General features: G+C 49.8%; 3 protein-coding genes across 5 annotated transcripts; 1 reads left to right on the top strand and 2 right to left on the bottom strand.

The window, feature by feature from the left end:
• Positions 1 to 627: 627 nt before the first annotated feature.
• ankle1 (ankyrin repeat and LEM domain containing 1) lies at positions 628 to 10,770 on the bottom strand. The gene is made up of 9 exons (XM_042342866.1): positions 10,398 to 10,770; positions 6,913 to 7,065; positions 6,668 to 6,773; positions 6,084 to 6,210; positions 3,342 to 4,655; positions 2,541 to 2,730; positions 1,862 to 2,021; positions 1,304 to 1,433; positions 628 to 873 (listed from the first exon to the last, which is right to left on the bottom strand). The coding sequence occupies exons 1-9, from the start codon at positions 10,646 to 10,648 to the stop codon at positions 713 to 715; spliced, it is 2,592 nt and encodes an 863-aa protein (XP_042198800.1). The 5' UTR covers positions 10,649 to 10,770; the 3' UTR covers positions 628 to 712.
• Positions 10,771 to 11,161: 391 nt separating this feature from the next.
• rfxank (regulatory factor X-associated ankyrin-containing protein) lies at positions 11,162 to 18,676 on the top strand. Of its 3 annotated transcripts, none has more exons than XM_007898804.2 (9): positions 11,162 to 11,342; positions 13,068 to 13,386; positions 13,798 to 13,920; positions 14,095 to 14,160; positions 14,384 to 14,484; positions 15,116 to 15,241; positions 15,592 to 15,658; positions 16,135 to 16,215; positions 17,381 to 18,676. In XM_007898804.2, exons 2-9 carry the CDS (start codon positions 13,092 to 13,094, stop codon positions 17,509 to 17,511), a joined length of 990 nt encoding a protein of 329 aa, XP_007896995.1. In that variant the 5' UTR covers positions 11,162 to 11,342; positions 13,068 to 13,091; the 3' UTR covers positions 17,512 to 18,676. The 3 variants fall into 3 exon arrangements, with proteins under 3 accessions (XP_007896995.1, XP_007896994.1, XP_007896993.1); XM_007898803.2 differs by lacking the exon at positions 11,162 to 11,342 and adding an exon at positions 11,356 to 11,472; XM_007898802.2 differs by lacking the exon at positions 11,162 to 11,342 and adding an exon at positions 11,797 to 11,914.
• A 53-nt stretch (positions 18,677 to 18,729) lies between these two features.
• LOC103181983 (nuclear receptor 2C2-associated protein) lies at positions 18,730 to 21,487 on the bottom strand. Its single transcript, XM_042342689.1, has 5 exons — positions 21,386 to 21,487; positions 20,346 to 20,436; positions 19,621 to 19,726; positions 19,276 to 19,343; positions 18,730 to 19,092 (listed from the first exon to the last, which is right to left on the bottom strand). Exons 1-5 carry the CDS (start codon positions 21,421 to 21,423, stop codon positions 18,970 to 18,972), a joined length of 426 nt encoding a protein of 141 aa, XP_042198623.1. The 5' UTR covers positions 21,424 to 21,487; the 3' UTR covers positions 18,730 to 18,969.
• Between the last annotated feature and the right edge of the window lie 1,046 nt (positions 21,488 to 22,533).

Raw genomic sequence — 22,533 nt, 5'->3', positions numbered from 1 at the left:
GATAGATCAGGGTTTTAGCTGGGCTGATAATCTCTCAGCCCTGCACTCACTGGAGTCTACGATTCCCCTTCGCAGACCACTAGTGCCCCGACACTTAAAGTTAAAATAGGGAACTTAAAATTAAGCTTTGTTGATACAATTTTTTAAAAAAAATGTGCGTGTGTGTGTGTGTGGTGTCATGGAGTCAATTACTCCCTTAGTTCAAACAGGTTAGCAGCTGCTCACCCACACACACACACTGCGTCTTATGGCAGATAAAAGAACTGCAACCGCAGAGGCTTGTGAGCCTCTCGTCCTGCCAGAAGACTGAGAGAAACTGGAGTCAATTAAAATAATTTTTTGGGGGTTGGGGGGGGGGGGGGGAAAGAGATTAAAAACATTTCCTCGGGGAGAGGAGGAGGGGCTCCAAAATATTTTCCACACAACAACCAATTGCATTTATATCGCGCCCTTCATGCAGGGCAGCATCCCAGAGCGCTTACAATACATAATACAAAATACCATACAAAATTTCATTCAGATGGCGCCTTTCACGTTGGGAGGTCGTCCCGAGGCTGAGCTCACTCGCACTCACACTCACTCACACGCTCACCCATACACACACACACTCACCCATACACACACACACTCACCCATCCACCCACTCACCCACACACACACACACAAAGGCCTCTTTACAAAGTAGCCCTGTTGACGTCTCCCGCTCTCCTGCCTAGATGTCCGCGGGTCGGAGCTGCCTTTCGCCCTCAGCCAGGAAGATGAGGGAGGCCTGGCGTATGAGGTGCACCCCCAGCTGCCGCCTGCGTTTCATAGTCCACGTGGCCACAGTGCCGTAGTAATCGCCCCTCTTCTGGTTTGTCAGCTTCGGTAACCCTAGTGTGGTTTGCGAGGAGGAGGAGAGGTTTATAAACCAGGACAGCAGCAAAAAATCATGGGTAATTGGAGTCGAAGTACGGATCGGCCATGATCGCATAGAATGACAGAACAGGCTCGAGGGGCTGAATGGCTTCCATGGCTGGAACTCCATGGGGACATAGAAATGTACAATACAGGACTGGCCCATCGAGTCCTTGTTAGCTGCCCCTTTAGTCCTATTCTCTTGCTTTGCACCCCCTCCCCCCCACCAACAAATCTAAAGGCCGTTTGTATTTCTCACACACATTGGACCCAAGTTGTGCTTTTCATTCCCACGTTAAAATTTACACCAAAGTCAGCCATTGAACCACATGGACTTGCACTGTGTGTGTGTGTGTGTGTGGGGGGGGGGGGGAGTGGGGGAGTGATAAAGAAATAGGTGACTTACCCAGTGCGTCGACCATGCAGGCCTCCCGGGTAAAGGCCTCGACAGCAATTACATTCTGGAAACAGTGCAGAGAGATGACTCCCAGGCCATCTGCCCAGATATCCATAATCCTCTGTAACTTACTGTTCACCTGTAGAGGAGAGAGGGGGAGGGAGCGAGAGAGAGAGAGACAAAAAGAAAGCAAGGAAGAAAGCAAGGAAGGAGAGAAAGCAAGCAAGCAAGGAGAGAAAGAAAGAAAGCAAACAAGGAGAGAAAAAGAGAGGATTTTAAGCAAACATATAAGGAACTTTTGACCTTATCCTACAAAAGCCCCAGTTTTGTCATTGAGTTGCTGACCAGCTCAACCCCAAGACAAAAAGTGTGTTGATGTCACTCTCTGTCCAGTTCACTCGCCATATGTGGGCGGGTGGGCGGGAGGGGTCGGGGGGAGAAAAGGGGAACCCAATTTGGGAAACTGAGGAGCAGAATGTCATAGTTTGCAAAAACAGCCAGCGTTCTGAAGGGAACTTCATACTCCTCCGACAGGCTAAGAGCAGGTGGAATTTCATGACTCCGTACCTGTGCTCGCACGTTGTTAAAATGCTTCTGAGCTTCGTTGAGATGGCTGTACGGCCGAGAGCGCTTGCCCTTCCCCACGTAGAAGATGGCGTTGACAAAAATGCGGAAACAGTCATCGTCGCTCAGTGCGTGAGACCGAGCCGGGAGGTTCATAGTCACTCTGGGGNAAAAAATCAATCCATCAATCCATCCATCAATCAATCAATCAATCCATAACAACAACAACAACAAGATTCCATTTATAGAGCGCCTTTCACATCGGGAGGACGTGAAACACAACATACCTCCTGCTCAAATCGACACCGCTTTAACAACATGAAACTGAATTTACAGCTTCAGTTTCTTTCTCAAATAAAAAGTAAATGCGAGAGAACAGCAGAGGTTCGAGAGGCTGTGGAGCCGGGTGAGGGTGAGGGTGGGGCTGGGGGTGGTCAGGTCACGGAGCCTGGTTCAGGAAAGGACACGGGCTGCAGAGTTCTGAATAATCCGCAGCCTGTGGAGGGAAGAGTTAGAAAGTCCGGCGAGCAGGGAGTTAGTGTAGTCAAGTCTGGACGTGATGAAAGCTTGGACAAGGGTCTTGGTGGCCCGAAGGGAGAGTTAGTGATGGAGACGGGCAACATTGTGGAGGTTGGGGGGACACACACGGGATAGCTGAACGGGACAAGGCAGCCACAAGGACCTGGGGTCGAGCAGCAGGTAGTTGAAGCTGGATTTGACAAGGCCCCCTCTCCACCGGCGAATCTGGTCTGGCTGATCAAACTGCTGGGACAGTATCAGCTCATCCTGTCTGCAATCCGGGATCACGAAGGTCTCAAGACTCCGACAAAGCTCAGCGCTGAACTCTGCGGCGAAACGAGTCATTTTAGTTACTCAGGAATAGTTACGTTGAGAATTCTCCTTTCCCCCACCACTGCCCCCCCCAACCACTGCCCACCCCAAAAAGGCTGAGAGGTGTCCCCGGGGGAGAGGATTGGGCTGTGATATCTCCCACCGCAAACCACCGGTAAGTATCTTGAGCCGAATCAAATAGGACCAACCAACAGCATCTTGGGCCTGTCGTCCAAAGAAAGTTGTGTGCGAGTGTGTAAGTGTGTGTGGAGTGTGAGTGTGGGGTGTGAGTGAGTGAGTGTGAGTGGGGGAGTGTGAGTGAGTGTGGGGGGTGTGAGTGTGAGTGAGTGTGAATGGGGGGTGAGTGAGTGAGTGTGAGTGGGGGGTGTGAGTGAGTGTGAGGGGTGTGAGTGTGAGTGAGTGGGGGGTGTGAGTGAGTGAGTGTGAGTGAGTGTGAGTGTGTATGAGTGAGTGTGAGTGGGGGGTGTGAGTGAGTGAGTGGGGGGTGTGAGAGTGTGAGTGGTGAGTGAGTGAGTGTGTGAGTGGGGGTGTGAGTGAGTGAGTGTGAGTGTGGGGTGTGAGTGAGTGAGTGTGAGTGAGGGGTGTGAGTGAGTGAGTGTGAGTGAGGGGTGTGAAGCCCCCATTGACGTACCCGCTTTTGGAGGCCGCCGCCGCGGGGCCCGAGGCTCCGCGACCAACCGGTTGAGGCGCCGGAGGTAGACGTTCCTGGTGAGGCGGGTGACGGGCCCCGGGTCTGCCCCGAGGTCCCGGAGCCGGAGGCGGAGGCGGCTGTTGGACAGGAGGTCGGCGGGAGGCGATCGGCCGCTCGACCCCCGCCCCCCCGCCTCCTGCCCCGGGGGACGGTCCACCGGCACCGGGCAGCCCTCGGGGTCGGGCAGCGCGGGGCACCGGGAGCCGCCGCCGCCGTCTTCGTCGCCACCGATTTCCGTGAGCCACGTGTCGTCGTCCCACCGGTCGTCTCCGCCCGGACCCCCGCGGGGGCTCCGGACAGTCACCCGGTGACCCTCGAGCGCTTCAGCCGCCACCGCGGCCCCGACCGGGACCGTGTCCGGGTAACTCTCCTCGAGCCCCGACGAGGAGGAGCGGGAGAGCGGCGTTCCGTCCACCCCCTCGTCGCTCCCTCGGCCGTCCCAGGAGTGGTGGCGGCGGCAGGGGACGACGGGTCTCCCTCCCTCCCCCGCCCTTGGGGGGCTGCGGACCCGCCGGACCCTCGCCGGGGCGGGCACGGGCCGGTCGAACAGGGACGAATCGCGGCGGCCGGAGCGCGGGGTGACGGCGGAGGCGGAGGAGGAGACGGGCGACGGCGGCGACGGCTCGAACTCACTCTCTCTCCTCTTCGGGTCCGACGTCGCCTTCCTCAGGAGCACCGCGAGGCCGGAGCCGCCGCCGCCTCGGCCCGGGGTCCCCTCTCGCCCCGCGGCGGGGCCTGGGTCCGGGCTGACATTGAGGCCCTCGACCGCGCTGGCGTACAGCTCGGAGCTGCTGTCCGAGTCGCCGTCGCCGCTCGGGGGGGAGTCCCGGCCGTTGGCCGCGCCGTCGCCTTCGTCGTCGAAGAGGAGCAGAGACGCGTCCACCGGTTCGGACAGGCGGCCGTTTGCGGCGGCGCGCGGGTCAGGCCGGAGCGGCCCCGGTGTCCGGTCCTCGGCCGCCGCCGCCGAAAGTCCACTCAGAGAAGCCCGGTCTTCGGGGGAGTCACACCGGGCGGTGCCGGTACCGGTGCTGGTGTCGGGCAGTGTCCCGCGGTCGTCAGTGTGAGTCTGGCCGTCCGGTCCCGGGGCTCGCGGTCCTGTAGACCGGGTCTCTCCCGAGGCGCCGCCGCTGCTGCTGACGGTGCCGCCTCCCCCGTTGCTCCGGGGCGGCGGGGAAACTGCGAGGCTCTCGGTTGGATCGGTGAAGAAGCGCGGCCGCCCGTCCACTGGTGGTGGTGGTGGTGGTGAAGCTGCCACTGGTGGTAGTAATAATAATAGTAGTAATCATAGTAGTAATAATAATAATAATAATAACTGCATTGGGGGATAACAGCCCCACGTCACGTCTTCGGGGCGTTTCCAAGCGCTTCTCAGGCCCGGGGCGTCCCCCACCGCCGGCCGCACACTCCGTGGGGGCGAAACGCGGGGCTCCGTCTGAGCACTCGCAACGCCCCCCCCCCCGCTGCCCCCCACCCCCCCGCACGACGCCCGCGGCGATCCGCTTGGCGGTAACGCGCCCCCTGAAGCGCTTCCAGGCGTCTCGCGGGGAAGACCCCCGACGACGAGAGAGAGAGAGAGAGAGGAGAGAGGGGGTCCGTGGAGTCCCGCAGCTCTCTCAGGGGTTAGAGCACTCGCTTTTTTGAGCGAGAGACCCGGGTTCGTTCGTTCAATCCCCGGCGGGTCAGGGCCGAACCCTCGGGCGAGTTTCCTCACTCCGCACACGGAGCCCTAATAATAACCCCTCCTCCCCCCCCCCCCCCCCGCACCCCAAAACAGTAATAAATCGGCCGTTTTCAACCCACGACTGTCTGTGGGACATCGCTGTGCGCAATCGGCCGCCGCCTTCGCCCACAAATACATACAGTCAGTTCACTTTACAGTGTGTTCTGTGAAGCGCTTTGGGACGTCCTCCCGACGTGAAAAGCGCTCTATAACCAATGCGAGTATTATTATTATTATTATTATTATTATTAAAACGTGAGGGGGGGATCATAACCAGCGGAGGGGGTTGCAGTTGCCCAGAGCAGCCACTGGGTGGCGCTGTACGAGGGGGGAGAGGGCACTGCAGCTCAGCACTGTGATTCAATACAGATCCCGTGGCGCCCCCCAGTGGCCGACCTCAGGCATTGCCACTCACTCGCTGCCGCACCCGAAAGAGTTGAGTCGAGTGCCTCGAAAAGCTATTCAAACCCACAAAAGATTTTTTTTTTTTTTTCTTTCGCGGATTGAAATTATTCTTTTGTGGAGCAGTAATTCATCGCCAAAGGCTAAAGAGTCGAGCGCTTTCGAGGCTGGGATCCGGTTTGGCTGAATGTCCCCAGAATTTGAGGAGGATCCCGATCGCTTACGCTCGCTGCCCCCGAAACGACTGGGTTCAGTTGAATCCCGGTCGGGGCGGTAATCGGGGCCCCGGTGGGTCGCAGTAACCCGAGCGAAAACCAGAGATCTCGCTTCCTTCTTGACCGTCACCCAGACCGAACCCCACCTTCCAGTAAGGGGCAGGTCCACGCCCACACTGGGATGCTTCCCCGCGTGAGGGGCACGATATGAATGCAAGTTGTCGTTGTTGTCGCCGGGTAAAGACATGATTGGGGCTAAAGTCTCCTGCGGTTGAATGAACTGTCAAGGCTGACACAGAAGCCAATGGATCTGTGCCTTTGTAAAGGAAAAAAGCTCCGACTGACCATATTGGTGCTTTGGGGAGACATCCAGAGGCTCCTGGTTCAGGCTGAGCTGTCGATATTCCTTGAGAATCCGAACACATTTCATGTTTTTTTGTTCTTCAGCCAAATCTTCCGGTTTCATTCCATCCTAGGTGCAACGTGAAGCACAAAAAGGCATCAGTCCAACACTCAGAAATAACCCAATTCCCCCCCAATTTCAAGTCAGCTGGCCGCTCATCTCATTATTAATAATAACCCTTGCATTCGATACAGCGCCTCATCAAACGGTCGAAACGGCTCAAGGTGCTTCAAGAATAATAATAATCATCCTTGCATTTGATACAGCGCCTTATTATGAATCGAGACGTCTCAAAGCGCTTCACAGAATATACTGTAAAGTGAATTGACTGTAAATTTTGTGGGCGAATTGTGGGCAACGTCCTTTAATGGGTTGTTGCTGCCTTTGCCAATATAAAAATTCACTTCACAGTATGTACGTGCTTTGGGACTTCTATTTTGGCGTGAAAGGTGCATGTCTGATACAAGTTGTCGTCGGCGTTACGTTCAACCTCGAAGCTACCCAGCGCCTGCGCAGGAACCCCTACCTGGTCTTGGAGGCTCGGATCCCCTCCATATCTGAGCAACAACTTTAAACTCTTAAGACAGCCCCAGGAGGCAGCTATGTGGAGTGGGGTGAGATCCTCCACCGTTCTATGCAAACCAACGAGACGTTTGTGTTATAAACACAGACACGGGAGACACACACACACATATATATGTAGCGCGTCCCTACAATTTGTCTGCATAAACCAAACGAAGGCAACTCTGGGGACAAGGAGCTGTTGCTCACCCGAGGTTAGGATCTCCTTGGTGTTGAAGGATCAGTTTCAAGCATTTGAGCCCACCTTCTGTGTCCTTCACGGATGCCAAATGCACAGCTGCGAGACCCTCTGGTAACACCAGATTGGGGTCTGCATTCTTCCGTAACCATCGCTCCACAGATCTGGGGAAAGGGCGAGAGGTGGAAAAACATTAGGAATTTAACCCTTTCTTGCACCTGAGCTCATCCGGGAGACCTGGGAGGTGTTGACAAGTGTGCCAAAGCCCAAATAGTCCTACTTAAATCATAATAATCTTTACATTTGATGCAGTGCCTTATCATATCGCTGAGGCATCTCAAAGCACTTGACAGGATTTTACTGTGAAATGTATAAATGCAGGCAAGCGTGGCAGCCAATTTGCACACAGTAATGACCCACAATTAGCCATGAAATGAGTGACTAAAGTTTATCAGTCGGACAAACACAGAGGATGTAACATTGGTTCGTGCAGAAGGGAGACCATTAACCCCTTCCAACCAACCTGATATTTTGCCAACAAAATATTCAGTCAATTCACTTTACAGTATATTCTGTGAGGCACTTTCATGTGATAAGGCCCAATATTGAATACAAGGAATATTATTATTAACTTCGGTGAACCTGCACTACAGACAGACCCTTCAGCTCAAGTTTCTTGGGTTCAAAAGAAAATGTATCAAGATTGTAGAAAACATTTCAACAAAACCAAAGAAGCACTTGCATTCCAAAGCTACAGCATGATGATTTCAGGGTGGGCTTTTTTCGTGGCAAATACGTAATTCTAAATTCTTCCACAACAAATCACTCAAAATTAATTCTATACACGACTTAGACAAATGGCATTCCTGCCCCCACCCCCAACCCACCAAAAATAACACCAAACAAGGAGCACTCTATTTTGCAAACACTCCAAGGCAAAAATATGAATCTTGTATAAATCGCATGGTTTTCTCTTTATTTTAAGAAAACAGTCTTCGCTCTTTGCCTGAAGGTTGGGTTGAATTCCACAGGCACCAAACACCCAACGGTTCTGTTTGAGCGGTCAGTCATGTGTTAGCGTCGTGGACGAATGCCGTGGGGGTGGGGGGAATTGTGTGAAAGCCAAATTGACCCACTATACAGAGATAAATTGTATTCGGAGTCCTGTAGCTCAGTGGTTAGAGCACTTGACTTGCAAGCGAGCCACCTGGGTTCAATTCCAGGCAGGGCAAAATCTCGGGCAAGTTTCCTTACTCTACACACCTAATAATAATTCCTCCAAACCAAAACAATAATAAAATTGGTCATTTTCAATCCATGACTGTTTGTGGGAACACTGCTGAGCGCAATTGGCTGCCGAGTTTCGCCCACAAATATACAGTCAATTCACTTTACGGTATATTCTGTGAAGCGCTTTGAGACATCTCGAAGACGTGAAAAGCGCTATATCAAATGCAAGGATTATTATTATTATTATTACTATACTGTCATTCCAAGTTGAAAACCAGCACAGATTTTTTATTGACCTGTTCCATATATCTCAATGTCATGAGCGATCCATTTACTGGCTGAGCCAGTGAGATTCACACAAAAAAGAAATCGCAATTGCATTCACACAATCTTTTTCTAGCAATCTCTTCAAATTCACAAAATAAAAAAGATGCTTTGGAGAACTTGACTCAAACAGAACGTTTCCTCTCTGGATAAACCCTGTATTGATTAACAGTTAGGCTTAAATAAATAGGCTCGTCTGACACTCCAATGCAGAACTGGGGGAACACTGCTTTGGTGCAGGTCACCGAGGTAAATAATAATATTCCTTGTATTCAATATTGTGTCGTCCTTCAGATCAAGATGTTGAATTGAGGTCTCATCCGCTCCTTAAAGTGGAGATGAAATATTACACAGCATCATTCAGAAACAGAATGGTAGCCTATCAGTTTCTCCCAGTGTCCTAGCCATCAATTCCCCCGCCACCCCCACCACCAAATTAAGTCATCCACAGCATTAGCTGTTGTATTTGCCTACAAAATCAATTACTACACGGACAGCAGATATAGCTTTCAATATGATAGCGCTACCAACCTGCCCGCTATCTCTGCTCAGCGGGCTCCAGCCTGCTTCATGTCCCCCCCTCACCCACCCCACCATTGGCAGGCGGACCTTCAGCCACTCTGCTTCCACCCTCTGGAACTCCATCCTGCAGTCCCACTGTCTCGCCCCCTCCAAGACCAGTCTCAAGACCCTCCTCTTCAACCGTGCCTTTGGTCACTCTCCTTTCCCCCCCGCCCGCCCCGATGGCAAACCCCAGCTCAGGTCCAAAACACTGATTGTCCTGCGCCTTGGGACGTCCTCCAATATAAACTGATGTTAGAATCTTAAAGGGGGTGAAGGAACAGAGAGACCTGGGGGCTCATATAAGTAAATCTTTGAAGGTGGCAGGACAACAACAACAACAAGATTACTTTCACGTCAGGAGGACCTTCCAAGGCGCTGAAAAAGGTAGATAAAGCTGTTAAAAAAGCATACAGGATACTAGGCTTTATAAACAGGGGCATAGAATACAAAAGTCAGGAAGTTATGATGAACCTTTATATAAAACACTGGTTAGGGCTCAGCTGGAGACTGCTCAGTTCTGGGCACCACATTTAAGGAAGGATGTCAAAGCATTGGAGAGGGTGCAAAGGAGATTTACCAGGAATGAGGGACTTCATTTATCAGGAGAAGCGAGCGAAGCTAGGATTATTGTCGTTGAAGCAGAGAAGATTAAGAGGAGACTTAATAGAAGCTTTCAAAATTATGAGGGATTCAATAGGGTGAACAAGAAGAAACTATTTCCACTGGCGGGTGGGTCGCTAACCCGAGGGCAACGATTTAAAATAGTTGTTAAAAGAAAACAGAGGGAAGGTGAGGAGAAATGTTTTCACACAGCGAGTTGTTGGGATCTGGAATGCGTTGCCTGAAAGGCTGGTGGAAGCCGATTCGATAACAACTTTCAAGAGAGAAGTAGATAATTATTTGGGGAGGACGAGTTTGCAGGGCTATGGGGAGAGAACGGGGGAGTGGGGTTGATCAGGGCTGTGGGGAGAGAATGGGGTTGATCGGGGCTATGGGGAGAGAGTGGGGGAGTGGGGTTGATCAGGGCTGTGGGGAGAGAGTGGGGTTGATCGGGGCTATGGGGAGAGCGCGGGGGGAGTGGGGTTGATCGGGGCTATGGGGAGAGCGCGGGGGAGTGGGGTTGATCGGGGCTATGGGGAGAGCGCGGGGGGAGTGGGGTTGATCGGGGCTGTGGGGAGAGCGCGGGGGGAGTGGGGTTGATCGGGGCTATGGGGAGAGCGCGGGGGGAGTGGGGTTGATCGGGGCTATGGGGAGAGCGCGGGGGGAGTGGGGTTGAATTGGAAGCTCTTTTTCAAAGAGCGGCACAGACACCATGGGCCGAATGGCCTCTTTCGGTGCTGTACACCCCTATGATCAAAAGCTCCGGAGGATCACTTACTCGGCTTCTTCCTCCTCCACGGCGTGGTGAAGGTTGCGGGCCAGTCTCTCGGCTTCCATTACCCCCCGACCCCGACCCCGACACAACCGCAGACACTGACCCCACCACCAAAGTCGACCCTCTGCACAGCGGCTGCGTCGTCGCCACAGCTGTACCCGCGTTTCGTTCAAACAAACCCCGCCCCTCCCGCCACCGCTCCTCCAATTGCAACGCCCAGAGCTTTCCGCCAACGGGAACGCCCCTTCTCGCATTCAGGCCAATCACAATCCAGCAATCAGGCCACGCCCACTCTGCTCCCTTCCTATTGGCTGCCCCGGTTGTCAGTCATTCAGAACCTGTGAACCCGCCTCCCCACTCCCTGATAAACACCCCTCCCCCCCGCCCCGAGCTCAACCATTGGCAATCGAGGGGACGGAAAATGCTGCATCTGTTACAATGAAGAGCGTTTCGACGCAACCCGCAGAAGTGCGCCCACAAACAACAGTGCGTTGTCGTCTCTTATTGAGAGGGTTGGAATCGAAAAGGGATAAATCGAATCAGAGTTGGTGACGGGTTTCTGACCTTCCGCTCCATCTCCCTCCCCCTCTCCCGGTTGGTTGCGCCTGATTTGCAGGCGAGCGCGCATGCGCCAGGCTCAGGCTGGCGAGGCGGTTAATCGCGACTAAACCCCGCGCCCCCTTTCCCCTCAACTCACAGGCCGCTGAAACACGTTTTAAAAAAGGCTACGACAATCGATGGTAGCGGGAGAGGGAGGCGGGAGGCGGCGGGGTCGGTCGGTCGGTGGGGGGGCGGATGTTAATTCACCGGATGTAGATGCAACAGCTCCACCTAACTTGATTGCAGTTAGTCCCGCCTCCGCTCAGAGCTGATTGGGCCGTGGAGTGGAATGCGCCGCCCCGATTGGCCCCTGGGGCTGCCAATCGCTACCGGAAGCACCCGAGTTAGGTGGGCCGCGCAAACCAGGCGCGGAGGAGGGGGGGGGGGAGAGGTTCTGCCCCTTTTAGTGCTCTTTATTAAGTGTTTGCAGAGGGAGCGGAGCAATGGCTTCCCCCTCTCTCCAGTGGACAGGCGGAAGGTACAGACAAACCCCTGCGATGGAAGATTTTTCCCCGCAATAAAATGCACACATTTAAACATCTACTCAATTGCATTGTGGGATATTGTTGTTGGCAAATTACTTTCACTTTTGCCAGAGGGCAGAAGCGGTGTCTCTCCCTGTGGGGGTGTCATTGTGTGTGTGTGTAATTGTGTGTGTGTGTCAAGGTGTGTAATCGTGTGTGTGTGTGTGTAATTGTGTCTGTGTGTAATTGTGTGTGTAGGTGTGTAATTGTGTGTGTGTGTGTCAAGGTGTGTAATTGTGTGTGTGTAATTGTGTAAGTGTGTAATTGTGTGTGTGTAGGTGTGTAATTGTGTGTGTGTGTGTACCTGAACATGTAAAGAGTCTTTTTTTTGGTGGGTGTTGCATTTATGCCATACCCTTCCGGATTCGATTTGCATAAAATCCACAGTATTACAAGGTATTGTGCATGCTTTGTGCTTTTTTTTTGGGTGGGGGGGTAAATAATAATAATACTGTTGTAAGGGTCCAAACACCAGCACCTTGGGACGGTCTCCCGACGTGAAAGGTGCTCTATAAATGTAATTTTGTTGTTGTTCCTGTAGGAAGTAAAAGTCTGGTGTTTGGGGTGTGGAATAGGATCAAGACAATTGATAGGATTCTACAGTGATGGTCTGAGATGTCAGTTGTGATTGGGGGAATCTCTTCCTGTTTCCAATTTGCACAAATGTGAAACTAAAAACAATTGTTCGAAAACGTACATTATAGCTACAACGATGTTATGCTAATATAGAGTTATGGTTAATATATAGCCATTGGAGATTTGGGTATTTTCACTTCTGGGATTAATTGATTTGTTTCCATATTTATGGAATGTTTCCATAAAAAAATCTGATCCGCTGCTCAGAGATCCACTTCAGTTTCAAAAGCTGGCAGTAAGCAGGTAGCGTTTTGTTTTGCCCACAAACTATACAGTATATTCTGTGACGTGCTTTGAGACGTCTCAATTGAAGTGATAAGGCACTGGGTAAAGTTCAAGGATTATTATTAGCTTAGTCATACAGAGAAAGTCTTTCCTGAGTTAGCAGATCTCAGCAAAGGCAGGACAGTGGCCAGGGCTACAGTTGTCCTTGATGCCACTGGATTAGGAAAGGGCGAAAACATTCTGGTTTTGTTATTCTGAGATCCTGCTTCTCTGGCTATCATGTGAGTGAGGATAAGATCAGAATCAGTTAAATTTCTGGGCAACGCTCACTGTCTAGGCTGGAACCACAACAGCTCTCGGGTAGGAGACGACACAAAATTGTCAAATCATTCCCTGATAACCATGTACAGTATAGCAAACGCTTTTTACAGCACGTGTCAGAGGTTGGGCAGAGGATTAAGATGTAAAGTTGAGAGAGGGAGAGAGATGGAGAGCTCAGTCAGGATCTAACCCAAAGCACTGCCCCGCATGAAGGGCAAGTTGTTGTTGTTGTATACATGACCTAGGACTGCTTGGAAGTAATTGTAGAAAAACACCAGCCTCAGCAACATCCTTTGCCTTGGTAAAGTGAAAAAAAAATCACCGGAAACAAATACATAGATACCGTACATATAAACTGCCCTGATAGTGTTTCAGCAGAGTCCTGGGAAAAATGAACAAAAACGAGCAGGATGGGAAGAGACTTGTGGGGGGAACCGCATGTATGACAGAGAGCGCTTCTGGGACAGATCAACGTGACGAACGGCCGCCTGTGAATAATGGAGACCAAGGCACTCGAGAGGCTGCAAGGTTGCCCAACATCATAAAGATAAAATATGCAACGCTTGAGATCAACGATGATATGCAGCAGATAATCACAGTTAATACTGAAAGCTGTCCCATCGTCAAGGACCAAGATCAGGACCAAACAACCTCTAACTCGGAAGCTGTTGCTGTATCATCCAAAGGTAAGTTCTGTAAAATCACTAAAAGTATTAACTGTGACGCGCTTTGAGACGTCCTTCCGACGTGATAAGGTGCTGTACTGAATGCAAGTATTGTTATTAACATTTAAAGCTGCCTTCAAATTCAGACAAGTAGAGCACAACCATACGAGGAGGCCATTTGAAAGTAACTAGCAGTATATTAACTGCAACTTGATGCTATTTAGTTTCTACTATTTAAGGAACCCCCAACGTGGAGTGTGGTTGAAGGTGAAAGGTGGACCCATTTACATTGGATAAGCTACACTGTTGAGTTTCCATTGACAGGTTGTTACGGACACTCTACAGACCATCACTGGATCGAAGACGCAAAGAAAGATTGTTTGCTAACACGACCAGCCGCTGATTTCAGTGCCCTCGCTTTGTCTCTTTCAGATTCCGTCTACAACTTCCCATTCTCCTTCCCCACAAAGTCCAGCGCCCAGCACAAGTACTCAACCACTCTGACGAACAGACAGAGGGGGAACGAGATCTCAGCTCTCCCCGCAAACCTAGACAGTGAGTAGGACGGCTGCACAGTCTGGAAGTCGTGGGAAGGAACAAGTTCAATTTTGCAAGCTTTAAATTTCATGCAATTAACGTAATGAATCCAGTTTGCGAATATCAAGAATATTGGGAATGTGCGTTATTTCCCTCTTCTGACCAAGGCTTTTCTGTTGCTTTTGTTTACAGCTCTCTCCATTCACCAGCTGGCTGCTCAGGGGGACCTAAATCAATTGATGAAGTACCTTCAGCAAGGTGAGGAGCAGAGAGCAGTCTTAATTGCTAGTTCTGAGAGAGAGGTCACTGGCACTTCCCAGCTTGCCCCTCTCTTCCCCCCCCCTCGTCTCAAGGCAGGAGGGTAACAAGTGCTCCGAGGAGAGGGTTGGGAGCGTACGAGTGTTGGGAATGATGGGGGGGTGGAGTTGCTGATGATCTTTCTGTATCTTCACCGTGGTGTGACATGTTCTTCCATTTTCAGGGGATTTCTTGATCGATCTGCAGGACGAATGGGGCTTCACACCCCTGATGTGGGCAGCGGCATTTGGAGAGATCGCGGTGGTGAAGTATGCACTGGAAAAGGTGAGGCTGAGCAAACATAAGCCAAGACCTTTCTCTGGGTCACAGTTAAGAAGGAGGCAGGGGTGGTGGGGTAAGGCCTTGCACTGACTGGTAGGTCCTGTCAAATATCCATGGGGGGGAGGAAGCTTCAGATTATTTTAGCTGCTTAAAAAAAAAACGAAGCAAAGATAATGTAGATAACTTAGCAACTGGGAGAGTTTATATCCTGCAAATTTTACTATGAATGAATTTATATCAATTTAATTTTAAAACTAAAGGACACCGTGGCATTCCCCTTTCATGGGTAGCCAGTGCCACAGGCAGAATGCAAGGTCAGAGCCGCTGCTGGCTAACACGACAACTACTACTTGCATTTATATAGCCCACTTCGCAGGGTAGTGTCCCAGAGCACTTAACAGGAGCGGAGTCTGACCCCGAGCCAGGAGAAGAGGAAAGGGGGAGGTGACCATAAGCATGATCACTGGGAGGTGGGTCAGCGTGGGCGATCGGTGACGGGGGGTTAGTAGGGGACAATGCACGGAGGGAATCTTGGATGTATAATTGTGTCCCACACAATATAAACCACGTGTTGTGTAAATGGAACTGTTCCAGGGCCTGAAGCCTCACGCTGGCCGCTCTCATGTTGTTGCAGGGGGCAGATCCACACATCCTGGGGAAAGAAAGGGAGAGCGCTCTGGCACTGGCCAGCGTCAGGGGCTACACGGACATCATTGTTCTGCTCCTCGATCACGGAGTCGACGTAAACATCTACGACTGGGTACGGTCAAAGGAAAACTCCTGCTTACCTCGTACTGCCTGTTTGTATACTTTACAATCCTCAGATACAGTTCATATCCTCGCACAGTACAGTCAAAGCGCTTCCTTCACAAGTATTTACGGTTAAGTGTAGTAACTGTATATTTGTCAGCAAATGTGGCAGGCACTTTGCCCACAGCAAGTTTCAGCCAACAGATATGAAGTAGATAACCAATTTACCTGAAGGATTGCAGCCAGGATAGCAGGACAAACTACCTTCTCTTTCCAATTGGTATCGGTGGTTGGACAGTATTTTTAATGGAAGCTCTTAAACTGAATGTGCAAGTGATATATTTTCCTGTATTTTTCCAGAATGGAGGAACGCCGTTACTCTACGCTGCTCGGGGAAACCACGTGAAGTGTGTGGAGACTCTGCTGGGTAAGTCTGGTGTCAGGGTGAATACAGGGTGACCAAAACGTAATGATACCATTACAATGTCTAATAAGTCTTAAAGAAATTCAGATTTTTTTTAGATAATAGAATAGTTATCATGACTTTTTTGTATTAAGGCAAACCCAGTTAGGTTTGATTCAGTGGGCAGCCCTTGACAGCACGCTTTGGCTGAGAATAAAAAATGTTGTTCATTAAAAGAAAGTGAATTCTCTCACTTTCATTTCTGGACTGGATTTAATGGTAGATACTTGAGGTAAAAGGACAATGGTTTGACCCAAAGCCCACGCAGTTTCCCTCAGGTTTTGTTTGCTCTCACTGAATTGACTTGAGCTCTTGGGGACTTTATTCTTAATGGACTGAGGGTTCCTACAGGACACAGATATCATCATAAAATATAATTGTACCTTTTGCTTTACTTGCATGCTCAGGCCTGATTCTCTCCCCACCCCTCTCTCTGGCAGCTAAAGGTGCAGACCTGACGATGGAGGCGGATTCTGGATACAGCCCTATGGATTTAGCCGTTGCTCTGGGTTTCAAAAGAGGCAAGCCTTTGCACTGAAGTTTCATGTGTTTTTTTTGTATACATTGCAACAACTCCCCAATCCCCTTCCTCCCCAGACAAGAAAAGCACAAAATCAAATGCAAGGATTATGATTACATTATGACAAAGGTAGTATTTACCCAGTTCCCTTTCTAAAAGTACTTGTGCTGGAGTCCTATAGCTCAGTGGTTAGAGCACTCGCCTCAGAAATGAGAGACCTGGGTTCTATTCCCGGCAGGGCAAAATGTTGGGCAAGTTTCCTTATTCTACACACCTTTGTTTACCTAACAGTAAATAGAAACCCGGTTGTTAGTCGATTGGTGGATCGCTTTTCCAGGGATAATCCTCAAAAAAAAAAACCAATAATATTTTGGTCACTGTTTGTGGGACACTGCTGTGCACAATTGCCAGCCACGTTTCACCAACAGACAGTCAATTCACTTTACAGTATATTCTGTGAAGCGCTTTGAGACATCTAGAAGATGTGTAAAGCGCTATATCAAATGCAAGGATTATTATTATTATGCTTAAAATGTTCCGCATTCCAACAATCCCAACAAAGCTGTGTGTGGGGGGAAAAAAAATCTAATGACTTTGTTAGAGGTTATTTAGGAGCAATGCCTTATCGGGATGTGTTAAATTGAGTTGACAGGGCAGATGTCTTGATGCTCGAGGCAGCAACAGAGAAGTTTCAATACTTATTTATTTTTGAAAAAAAACAATCAACTTCATTGTCAGGAATCTCCCTCCAACGGCAGCACCGTTATAAACATATTTTTATGCACAAAACATTAATTCTTATTGCAGTAAATACGAGCATTTGATCAAGCGCCTTATCACATTGGAACAACTCAAGACTATCGATACCACGAGTTGCTGTGAGGTATAATGTGTGTGGCAGCCTCATGTGCACAGCAACGAATTGGCTGCCACATTTCGCCCACAACATATAGTCAATTCACTTTACAGTATATTCTGTGAAGCGCTTTGAGATGTCTAGAAGACATGATAAGGCACTGTATCAAATGCAAGGAATATTATTATTTTTGACATGAGAAAATAGTCTTGTTTCAAAGTCATGATTTGCCTGATTTCTCTCTTTTTTAAACACACTCGCTCTCGCTTGTGCGAATTGCTGTGAAATTCGTTTTCGTTCTGTGTTTCAGTCCAACAAGCCATTGAAAACCATGTCTTGAAACTGCTTCAGAGTAACCGAGTGAGTGAGGGGGAGCGGGACAATCGCCCCCAGGCTTCAGCAGAGCCGGGAACTAAATCTACAGGCAGGCTTTCAGCCTAGACTTCTTACCTGGTCTTCACAGCAGGAAGATACCTTGAAGCAAAAACCTAAGGATTACACTGTAAAAAAAGAAACTAACAGATTTCAACCTTATATTGTGATATAGCCAAGGACACACCATTATCATTTAGGCATTTCTGACAAGACATCCTGAATGGGAAATTGAGTATGGGTATTGATCAGTGAAGTGATTGTAGCAGATGTAGGAGATTGTTCTCCTACATGGAAATGGCTAAACATAACTCATAAGCCGGACACCAAAAGTTTCCATTTGCCCACTTATTTATTCCTGTGTTTACAGTGAAGCAGAATCCTTTTTCAGTAGATTTTCCCAATAGGTTATTTACCTGCAGTCCTTCGAGTCAGTTCCATCAATTTATTTGATCACGGCAGATCTTTTAATCTCATTCCCCTGGTTTCTCCTCGTATCTCTTAAAAGCCTTACTTCCCAAGAATCCTATTGCTCGATCGAAAATCTTGATCGATTCTGCAGCCGTAGAAATCATGGGATTTAACAACACTGAATCGATGCGTCTCCCATTGACTGGTTCGGCAAGTGGCACAAAGGCAACCTCTTGTGTCTAAAGTGCTATGAACCAGTGAACTTTATTTCCAGATCATCATTCCTTTGTTGATCAAATCATTAATTTACACTTCGTCTGCCCTGGATGTTATGGGATCCACTCCCCCTGTTAATGTAAAGCAAGCCAGAGTTCATTATAATAGCTCCCTCACTTCAAAATGAATGTGTGTGCTTGGAGCAGTATGAGAACTTGCCTGTATCTATCACCTTTCATATAGGATGAATGTCTCATATTGTTGGGTGTCACTGAGCAGCAAAGAGGGGGGGAATTTGTGGGTGTCGATTAAAGGCACAATCAGAGATGTTTTTAAGAGAGTTTTGAAGGCAGACAGGAGCCAACATGGGTCAGCTTCTTCAAGGCAGCAAATATACAACAACTTGCATTTATATAGCGCCTTTCATGTCAGGAAGACGTTCCCAAGGCCCACCTTAATCCAAGTACAGCTCAGTGCACGTCTGGGTCATAATGTGAATTGATTGCATTCTGAATTTTCAACATACTCAAGCCCTTGTTCACAAGTGGTCATGGAAACAATGAGGAAGAAAAATATTTGACTTTCTGCTTTGAAAAACATATAAAAATAAATGATCTGTAGCTGCTCGTCTCCGTAGATGCTGTGAATTTGTGGGGAGGTTTTGCAATAGTCTGGCAATGCATTTAATGACATGAAATTTACTGCCAGTGATTCAATCGCTGGAGATTTTGTGCATCGTGGATTCAACCATGTTGTACCCTTTGCTCACAGCATCAAAGAGCTTAACTGCACTCCAGTCCAATGCTCCACTGGCAAAGGTGCCATCCTTTAGATGAGACATTAAACCAAGGTCCTGTCTGCGTGTTCAGGTGGAATGTTCAGAACAGTCTGCTTGGGGTCTTAAAGCAATTTTTCACCAAGGACATCGAGGTGGTAAATAACAATCCGGCCAAAGAAGTCTGAGCTGTTCTCAAAGACGAGCTTCAGTTTTGCAACTCTTGGCTCTTCAGTGATGGTGAAGCAGTGAGTTACATGTCAAGGACAAAGACTGTGGAAATGTTACAGACACTCACCCATCAAGTCTATGCTAATGGGTCTCTTCACCAGTCATCTAGTCTACTAGACTCGGATCATTATATAAAATATTACTGACCACAACCCCATTCTCACTACATAAAACACGGCCACCCCAACTCAGAAGGATATCTGTAGTCGGTTGGTGTCCTCAGGGTAGATTTCAGTTATCTTTGCCAGATCACCTCCATTCTCATTTCCTAGGAGACAAGACATGCAGACTGAGCCATCGGGAAACAGGCAAAATATCAGAAAGGTCACAGCGATAGAAGCAACTGCTGAATTTCTGTCCAAAGAGGAAAAGTGTGATGAGCAAACATGTCCGATCCATGATAAGGCAAGATAACAAATGCAAGGATCGTTATTATTAAGTGCACATTTGTGAATGTCACTAGATGGAGGACAGAGAGGTAAGGTGGAAGGTGGAAGAGAAGACAAAGGGGAAGGGAGGAATGGATGTTAATACAGGTAACTCACCTTCGAGTCTGCACAATCTTCCAGCGAAGCCGCCCTGGAACTGGATGTGGAGTTCGGTTACTTTGACGGGCTGAGGGAATTCGAGCAGCACCCACTGGCAGGAGCCCTGAGACAGAGAGAGACAGATTGTGCACAGTGCAGTGATGATAAAAAGCTAAAATAAAAATACCAAATAGAACAATGCCAGGACTTCACGCTGTGCCTCATCATGCCTTAAAACCACTTCACATGATGAGTGTCTGTTATGCAGACAAACATAGCAACTAATCTGGCACAGCAACCAAGATGAAAGGAATGTTGGCATTTACCCACAAAATATTCCACTTTACAGTATATCCTGTGAAGCTGTTCAAGATGTCCTGATATAAAATGCAAGGATAATTATTATTATACAAAAAAACTCATCATAGTACTTCATTTACCAGTGAATTTCGGATGAGGGAGAAATATTAACTAGGAAAGTAGATCGGACCTCAGTTTAGTGTCTCATCTGAAGGATGTCACCTCTGACAATACCGACATCTCCTCACCAGTAATGAGCTTGACTGTCAATCTAGATTATGTATCACAACGTGGGGCTTGATCTCACAACCTATTGAACCAGAGGCGGGAGTCCTACCCATTGAGTCAAGCTGACACCAAAGTCATCCAGTCATTCCTTATAACTAAAGCCACACTGTTCCGGTCTACAGGAGACCTCTACCTCCTTCCACGCTTCACAATACCTGGTCCGAGTTCCAGCAGGTCTCCTCATTACGGTCAAAGAGAAACTTCTTCCCAAACTGCTTCACATCTCGATTGAGGACCGAGCTCACCCTGAATCAGGAGACAAATGAAAGTCAGGGCCTTGCGGGCCACACAGTCTATGGGTGAACCAGCGACCCTCCCTGGGAGATTGCAGGTCGATGGGGTGCCTATACCCAGGAGCCTGGGTATCTCCCGATTCTTTGGGCTTTATCCACCAAGAGATCTGCAGTTCATCGTCACCTCATCCACCCATCCAACCTTCACTTATTCTGCTTTCGGTGGTAAAATACTTTCATGTCCACACACATAGACGACAACAACAACAACAACAAGCATGTATCTCGCGGCCCTCACCCCGGGGTAGTGTGCCGGAGCGCTCGAGCGGAGGAGCACGAAGCCGAACCGGAGGTGGTGGGGGAGGTGACCTTCAGCTACGGTCAAAGGGGAAGGTCTTCAGACCCGACAGGGGAAGACGGGGGCAAGGCGGAGGGATCGGGGGGGGGGGGGGGGGGGGGGGGGAGGGAGAGAGTTCCCGAGTTTTGGGGCGCGGTGGCTGAAAGCTGGGGATGGTGTCCGACCCACTCCCCCCCCCCCCCCCCAACCGCCAACCCCAATGGGTAGGTGCAGACCCCCAACCCCCCCAACCGCCAACCCCAATGGGTAGGTGCAGACCCCCAACCCCTGACCTCCCCTCCCCCACCCCACCAACCCCCAACCCCTGGCCTCCCACCCCCCACCTCACCCCCACCCCCCGGACAAACATCCAACCCAAGTTTGGGAAGAAGAAGATTGGGAGTTTGTGAAAAAACATTTTAATCCCCAAAAGAGCCATTTTCTGGCTGATTCCCAACTGGCCCTGACATCAGTCTCTCTCCCCTCCCCCCCCCCGCCCCCCCCTCCCCGCCCCCCCATATCCTGAGGCTACAGAAGCTAAGTGTCAGGTCTAGGCCGCTCATCCCCGGCCTCTCCCGCTCCGCCATCCCACCCCGGGGCCGCCCCGCCGCCGCCGCCGCCGCACCTGCTCATTGTCCCCCCGCACAGCGCCGAAGTCGCCATCGCAACGCCAGGCGGCGAAACCCGACCGTCGCTCCCGCTTTGCGACACCGCTGGCAGGCCCGGCCCCACTGACTTCACGACACTTTGGCCAGGCGCCGCAAACGGGATTGGCGGCCCGGCCACGGTTGCCCCTGGTTTCGCTGTCAATCAATCAGCCGCGCAGCGCCTGAACTGAGTGCCGCCCTCCAACTTGCAAAGGGCTTTATGAGAACTGGGCTGTAGTGTGTGATATACAATATATGCATTATATATATATCTCCAATGCAACGTATGATATGTAATGTAACGCCACATCCCGTCCTTTTTTTTAAAAAAAAATCTCCAAACGCTTTGCGGGAATTAATGTCGAGTGTGGTGACTGTGTGTTTCATAAGTGACACAACAACCACAACTTGCATTTATATGTGACTTGGGATGTCCGTTCCCCAACCCCCCCCCCACCCCACACACACACACACCCGATGTGGAAAGCTGCTGCTGTTGTTGTTATTGTTGTTCACATTCAATTCACTCAATTCGCAGTATATTCTGTGAGACGTTTCGAACAACGTGATAAGGCGCTATATCAAACGCAAGGATTATTGTTGATGTTCACACAGATAGCGCTGTTTTGTAACAGCGGAGAGCTTGATGCCAAGCTGGAAGAGAGGGTGGGGAAGGTGACCACAAGCACAATCGGGGAGGAAAGTCTATGGGTGTGACTTGAAGACACACAGAGAGGGGACAAGACGGAGGGATCGTGGGAAGGAGTTCCTGAGATTCGGGTCATAGTGGCTGAGAGTACGATTGAATGCAGCATCCGATTTGCACCAAGCAATGTCCCACAAACAACTATGAAATAATTGTCCAATTTTATCTGGGGGGGTGGCATGGGATCTTTATTGTCCATCTGAACAGGTACCGATGGGACCTCGGTTTAACGTCTCAGACGAAGAATGCCGTCTCTGACAATGCAGCGCACCCCCAGCACTGTGCTGGAGCCTTAGCCAAGACTGCGAGCTCAAAGTCCCAACGTGGGGCTTGAACCCACAATTTCAGAGGCAAGAGTGTGAGTTCCTGAGCCAGACTGTCACCCCAGCTCAGATCAGTGAACTCAGCACTGAATGAGAT

This window comes from Callorhinchus milii, unplaced genomic scaffold (assembly GCF_018977255.1).
Source record: "Callorhinchus milii isolate IMCB2004 unplaced genomic scaffold, IMCB_Cmil_1.0 Scaffold21, whole genome shotgun sequence".
NCBI classification, from domain to species: Eukaryota; Metazoa; Chordata; class Chondrichthyes; order Chimaeriformes; family Callorhinchidae; genus Callorhinchus; species Callorhinchus milii.
This window is presented reverse-complemented; position numbering and strand designations above follow the sequence as displayed.